Here is a 6,463-nt window from a genome sequence, read left to right as displayed (position 1 = left end):
TTTTTGGTTGGCGGCCATGTAAAGAATCGCATACATCACGAGTGTGTCCAAGTTTATGACAATAAGAGCACTTGGGTCTAGATCTTCCAAAACGACCTCCTCCTCGTCTATTCTCCATAGTATGAGATGCCCGATTGTCCACTGATTGGGATACGTGGACAGATGAGTCAAGTGTCTGTGATGAGCTCACTGGGTGACTAGGTGCTGCAGCAAGGCGAAGTAATCGAGAGAATAATTCATCAACTGTGGGGACGGTTGGACTAGCCAAAATCTGGTCACGTACTGAATCAAGGTCATTAGGGAGTCCAGCGAGTGTAAGAACTAGAAACATCTTCTGTCGTTGCTCTTGTTGTTTTTCAATACTGGCAGAAACTGGCATCAACGTCTCAAATTCTTCCATGACTGCCTGAACTTGTCCCAAGTAAGTAGACATATCTAATTCCTGTTTCTTCAAGCTTGTCATTCGCGATATTACATCATAGAAACGAGATATGTCATTAGTGTATAGATTACGAGCCTTTTCCCAAAATAAATAACATGTCTGGAATGGACGGAACAAGGGCATCAACTTGGAATCAATAGATCGCCACAGGATACTACATAACTGAGCATCGACCTTCTCCCACTGTGTTTTGGCCTTTTCATCACCTTCGCTAGCCTTTTTTGTTAAATGATCTTTAACTCCTTGACCTTTACACCACAACTCGACATATGAAGCCCAATCTAAGTAGTTTGAACCTCCCATTAAAGGTTCTGAGGTAATCATAACAGCGGAACTGCCAGAACCCGGGTTTCTAGACCCGAAAGCATCGACTCCCAAAGACATGGTTGGATTATCACCAAATAACAAAAAGAATCAACTGAAAATTCTCTGAAACAGAAGAAGAAAACACTGTGTTTGCCGGAAAAGTACTGTAGCTGCCGGAAAAATCAGTGTAGTCGCCGGAAAAACTCAAAGTGGTCGGAATCAAACGAAAACAGGATAGGTAGGGTCGGATTGCTGTGCGACCAGGCTGTCCTGAAGAAGCTCGGCCAAAAAATGGCCGGAAGAGGCCTCACGCGCCGGCGCGTGACGACGGAGACTCGCCGGAAAATATTTTCCGGCGGCGTGTGAGGGCGCGTGGGAGAGGTTCTGCCGGAGAATTTTTTGTGGTTTGGTCGCCGGAAGCTGATCTATCTCGTGGTGATGTTGGTTTTTGCACAACACCGACGGATATTGATTTTTTTCTTGCGGACAGTGCTGTTTTGCCGGAAAAAAAAGGTTTTTTTTTTTTTCTTCCCGGAGTCGCTGGAATTTATGCACAGCGATAAATATCTCACGATAGCTCTGATACCATGTGAGAAAGCACAGGAGAAATTATATTATTGATGTATTAACATATGTTACAATGAGCCCTATATATATACACACATAACACGTCCTACTCCTAATATATATTGGATTAGGGTTATTTATTTACTCCTATTTACATGACTATTCTAACAAATGAAATTCAACATTTTTTATTTACAAGAATGTGAGAAAAAGCATTCTTACTCCTCCGCATCAAAATTCTCAAGCCCCAAGTCTTCATCCCAGATGAATATATAGTCATACGGTGCTACAATGTCTGGATGCAGAAAGCGTTTTGCGTACCACCTTTCAATCCAACAAATAAACTTCTCTCTTACAAAGTCCATCAAAATGTATTGGAACATTGAGGATCAGAGGAATTCACAAAAAGAAGTTACCATTTAGTTTGTTTTCGTGTACTAACATGGATAGCCCGCTTGGACCACTCAAGATCATCCCATTCACTTGTTCGACCATCATAGTGAAACAACATAAAGGTAAAATTCTCTGAAAACTGTTAAAAATGGAACTGTAAGAATGCACAGCCACAAAAGATGAAGGTAGTTTGTTCTGTGGACAAGATGACGGGAAATTATAATCCCACTCAGCAATATGCTGGGAATATTGCCAGAAGTCTGTCTTAGTTAGTGGCACATACAGGATGTAATCAAGAGAAGCAAGAATACAATTAGTAGTTACGACTATAAGGGATACAAACAACAATAGTATGACATCTTTTTGGTGAAGATAAAGAAACACCAAACAAGGTTTTGTTAGTGGCTTGCACTTACAATCACTCAAACAAATCCGTGTATCAATCCAAATAGTTAATTCTTAGTTTAGCATTAAAAACAAATATTTATTGCTTTTATTCATTTTACTGAATAAAATATTGAGTAGAAAATAACCAAACAATTAACCCAAAAACAAATATTAAAAAAAAAAAGGATAATCTCCACATTTCCGCTTGTCAAAAGATCAAAATTTCTGGCAAGTTTTTGCTTGTCTCAACTTGTTGTTTTTTGGTTCCAAATGAGAAATATGAGTATTCGAATCATTTTTGGATCTCAAATGTAACATTCTAAAGAATTCGGCAACCTAAACATGATTGCATTTGCAGGCAAAAGCTATGTTAAAATAAGTCGCAAACAAACCTCAGGTTCAGGTTAGGCCTTATCTAGTCCCTTATTCACAAATAAATGATCCCCCTCAAAGGACAAGTCCAGGGCTCAAAGGAGTGAATAGAAGGGAAGAGAGCTAAAGAAGGGTTGAGCCTAACCTTTTTGACTGCCGCATCGATGTTATTTTTCTGCTCGTAGCCAACTGCAAAGGAGACAAGATACCTAGGTTTGATAATCAAGTCCTGTAGATCAATTGATGAAACAGATTACAATACTGAGAGCTTTAACTTATAATGGCATTCTAAAAATCATGTTTCAGCTGGCTATTCAATGATTCTCATCTGTCATCATAGGGGATTATATAAATTTCAATGTCAAAAAATATATTAACAGCTATGGCATAATGTTTCTTCAAGCCCTACAGAACCAGGAGGAGGTAAGAATGTCATTAGCACACTTCAGCAAGTTCATTATTTCCAATCAGGAATTCTTGGTTCCTGTCCATCTAAAAAATTTGAAGCAAACAGCTTTTTCTTATGATAGATTTCATCTGGTTACAAAAGGTTGTTACTAAGGCAATTGTTAGTTTAATAAGAACCCCTTCCGTCCAATTTCTTTGACTTATATAAACTATTAGAGACTCAACCAATATCCCTGAAATCAACTTCAGGATATGCTAGTTCTGTGTCATTAATAACTGAAAGAAGCTTTTTAGTAATGTGTTAACACATGGATCATTTTCTTTGCATTCTAAACCTCACACTATGCCTTTGATTTGCATAATTGAACGGGTAGCAGTTGCTATCTGCCGAACAAAACGAAGAGTCAATTGACTACTTTAGATAGGCACCAAGGCTGAAAAATACAGACCTCACGGGGTAGGCCCCACAACCTTCGAGGATAAAGATCAGACTCAGATGCAGTGATACCCGGTGGTAGCCTCTCAGCACCTCGAGGATTTGATGGAACCCAAATCTGCAAGATTGCCGCAAATAGCATAAGTCTTGAAAGGCGGTATAAATTTCCAAGAGACAAAGTGCAATCTTATCTCTGTATAACTAAAATTGACTATCAATATCTGAATGTAATAATGAAACGAGAATAAGAAACTCTGTTGCACCAAAGTGTCAAGAGTAGCTGCTTGTAGCCTATGTAAGCAACAAATGTTATACCTTTGTGTCATTATGCTTGTGTGAATTGCCTCTGTGGCTCCTCAGGGAAGACCAGGCATTTAATAGATCTTGAGTTGAGAGGCCTGAATACTTGTCCTCAATGAAAGAGAGATCAATTAATCCGAAAAGATTAGAAGGTAAGTTCAACTGCAAAATTAAAATGTACAAGCAGATTACTTATCAGTTCTTACTCAAGGGATACTTAAGAGAAAAATGGGGCGGACTTAGTTGACAAGCAGTGATACTATCTTATTTTAATGTATACATATGCTGATATGCACATGCGTGCGCACACACGCATATCGACACAACCCACTGATTCTAAATCTTGAATACACCTCCATCTTAAACATGTATATATATCTTATCAAACTGAAAAGTCAAATTAGCTCTCATGCCTTGGTAAATGAAAGTGTAGGAAACGATACGCCTAAGAAAATGCCAAGCACAACTCCAGCAAAGGATGTTACAAGAAGCCTCATCATTTCATTTCGCCGTCTGGTGTTTGAACTGCCACAAAATTAAAAGTGTAAGTTAAAAGCTTTATACCACCTTTAAAGCTAAATATTCTCTCAAGAAAAAGGCAATAAAGACAAGCTGGTGAGAGGTAGCACTGTAGAAGATACCTTGTGGAATTAGTCGAGGTGCGTGCAAGCTGACCCGAATAATATGGTTATAAAAAAGGGCAATGAAAGACCCATAAATAAATCACTTAAAAATAAAAATAAAAAACCTGCGCATAGGTGTCACCATTCTGTTCATGATCCTCGAGGAGCAGTTTCAAAATCACAAAAGGAGAAGCTACACAGAGTTGACCCAAGGACTTCCAATGACCCACAACAGAAACACCAAAACTCTATTGCAGTATGGTCAATCTAAAAGCCAGAACGTAAAAATCATAAGTTTAAATTTTGTGCCCTGATGGTATTTATACTATCTACACGATTAGATCACTTATTAGGTAAATCTCTTTTTTTCATTTTTTAAAAATTTTCTTTATATATAGGGGGTAGGGGAAGGGGGAAATAGGGGAGGGAAATACAAGGTGGAGAATCCAACCTTCACTAACAAGGTGAATGTTCAAGTAGCCAACCAACTGAGCTACTAAGATTCCCCTACAAGTAAATCTCTAAATAAGCATTAATTGATAATTTGGTAAAAATGCTAACTGATTTGCTATCACATGTTAAAATTCGTTAATGGTGTAAAAAATTACATTGTCGGTGTATATAAGGTAAATCCCAAAGTCATTCCTTTGTGATTACTAACACTTGAGCGAATAGGTATTAACAGAATCCATCTTAGTCCCCCACTACCAAGGGCAAATCCAAAGCATTATGTACGGGTTCACCGAGACCCAGTAACTTTTGCTTATACCGTGTATATATATTAAAAAATTCATTAAATATCTATAAATAATAGATTGTGAACCCACTTGTTATTGTATATTAACTAGAGATCATTATAGGAACCCATACACTTTAAATCTTGGATCAGCCTTTGCGGCCACCACCCACCCACAACCCCCTTTTGCCCCTTCAATCTATTTCAAGTGCAACAGATCAAATTAGATCACTTGAGCAATACTAATCAGTTCAAGCTTCAAATTACTACATAGATCTGTCGGAAAAGGGGGATAATTGCCTTAAAATATGGAGAAATTACTAAAAGCTCTGTAAATATACCTGAAGTTGCTAATTCGTGAGGATTAATGACTAATCAATCAACTGCGGCTCAGTGGCAATTAAGTTAGGTGAATTGAGATGTTTATCGGTAATAATTCAACGTTGGACTTGTCAAATAGAACGCTTAAGGACTTTTACTTTGATTGTTCTTAGAAGTTAGGGAAAAAAATTAGGGCTTAGTCAACGCTAGTAAGTGCCATGTTCCAGCACGTCGTTAGTAGCGGGAAATTTGAAATGAATCCCGTAATTAATTGGGATTTATAACAGACGGAGCTCAGATTAGTAAGAACGCCACGTCATTATTATGATTAAGGGTGTGTTTGGTATTCTGCACAAAATAGTTTGGAAAATATTTTCCTAGATATCACATTTTCCTGAAATTGGAGGAAAATGACTTCCCTAGAAAAAGTTAGAAAACATTTTCCAAAAGTTCCACCTATCCTCACATCCAACCCCAACCCCCCTCCAACTTCAGTTTTCTATTGTTTTAGTCTTTTTGCGCCGCCCACCCACCCCAACCCCGTCAAACCACCCCTACCCAACCCCACCCCCGCACGCGAAAAAATTATTATTTTTTGTATATTTTCAATTTTGTCTTTTCTGTATTTTCGTTTTTCTGCACCATCCACACCCCCTCCCCCTCGCATTACTTTTTTTTCAATTTTCTATTTTCTGTTTTTTCGTTTTTCTGCACCCCTCCTCCCTCCCGGGGGGAGGGGGGAAGCAAAAAATAATAATTTTTTTATATTTTCAGTTCCGATTTTTCCATTTTTCAGTTTACAGGTACGAAATTTTACGAGTTCCAAAGTTATGAGTTCGGAGGTTTATGTGTTTTGAAGTTTGCGGGCTTAGAAATTATAGAGTTTACGAGTTCGAAAGTTTAGCGATTCAGAAGTTTATGAAATTTGTGGGTTCGGAAGGTTGTTGGTTCGAAAATTTATGGCTTCATGTTTATTGTATCTAAATTATTTATGAATACTTTTGAAAAGTTATTTTCCTTAATTTGCGTACCAAAAACCAAAAAATAGGTAAGATTACTACTGTTTTCTTGGAAAACATTTTCTTGAAAAACATTTCTTCATACCAAAAACACCCTAGCTTGCATATTCTTGGACAAGTACAAGAAGTTCAGTTAATTAGCCATTTCTTGTT

At 37.8% G+C, this 6,463-nt stretch overlaps 1 protein-coding gene across 3 annotated transcripts in view; it reads right to left on the bottom strand.

Annotated features, from left to right (window-relative positions):
• LOC109217008 overlaps positions 1–5,528 on the bottom strand; it is a 10,422-nt gene extending 4,894 nt beyond the window's left edge. Inside the window, exons 1-8 of one of the 3 annotated variants that reach the window (XM_019381234.1) lie at positions 5,312–5,528; positions 4,360–4,501; positions 4,025–4,136; positions 3,627–3,773; positions 3,325–3,429; positions 2,613–2,696; positions 1,732–1,847; positions 1,538–1,639 (exon numbers count right to left, since the gene is read on the bottom strand). In XM_019381234.1, coding sequence (XP_019236779.1) covers positions 1,538–1,639; positions 1,732–1,847; positions 2,613–2,696; positions 3,325–3,429; positions 3,627–3,773; positions 4,025–4,136; positions 4,360–4,388 — 695 coding nt within the window. In that variant the 5' untranslated portion in view covers positions 4,389–4,501; positions 5,312–5,528. Of the gene's footprint in view, positions 1–1,537; positions 1,640–1,731; positions 1,848–2,612; positions 2,697–3,324; positions 3,430–3,626; positions 3,774–4,024; positions 4,137–4,359; positions 4,502–4,685; positions 4,917–5,311 lie in introns of those variants that run through there. The other 2 variants (XM_019381235.1, XM_019381236.1) reach the window with 2 other exon arrangements.
• Between the last annotated feature and the right edge of the window lie 935 nt (positions 5,529–6,463).

Source organism: Nicotiana attenuata, unplaced genomic scaffold (genome assembly GCF_001879085.1).
Source record: "Nicotiana attenuata strain UT unplaced genomic scaffold, NIATTr2, whole genome shotgun sequence".
In the NCBI taxonomy this organism is placed as follows: Eukaryota; Viridiplantae; Streptophyta; class Magnoliopsida; order Solanales; family Solanaceae; genus Nicotiana; species Nicotiana attenuata.
Note: the sequence above shows the minus strand (reverse complement) of the source record. Positions and strands in the feature narration are given on the sequence as shown.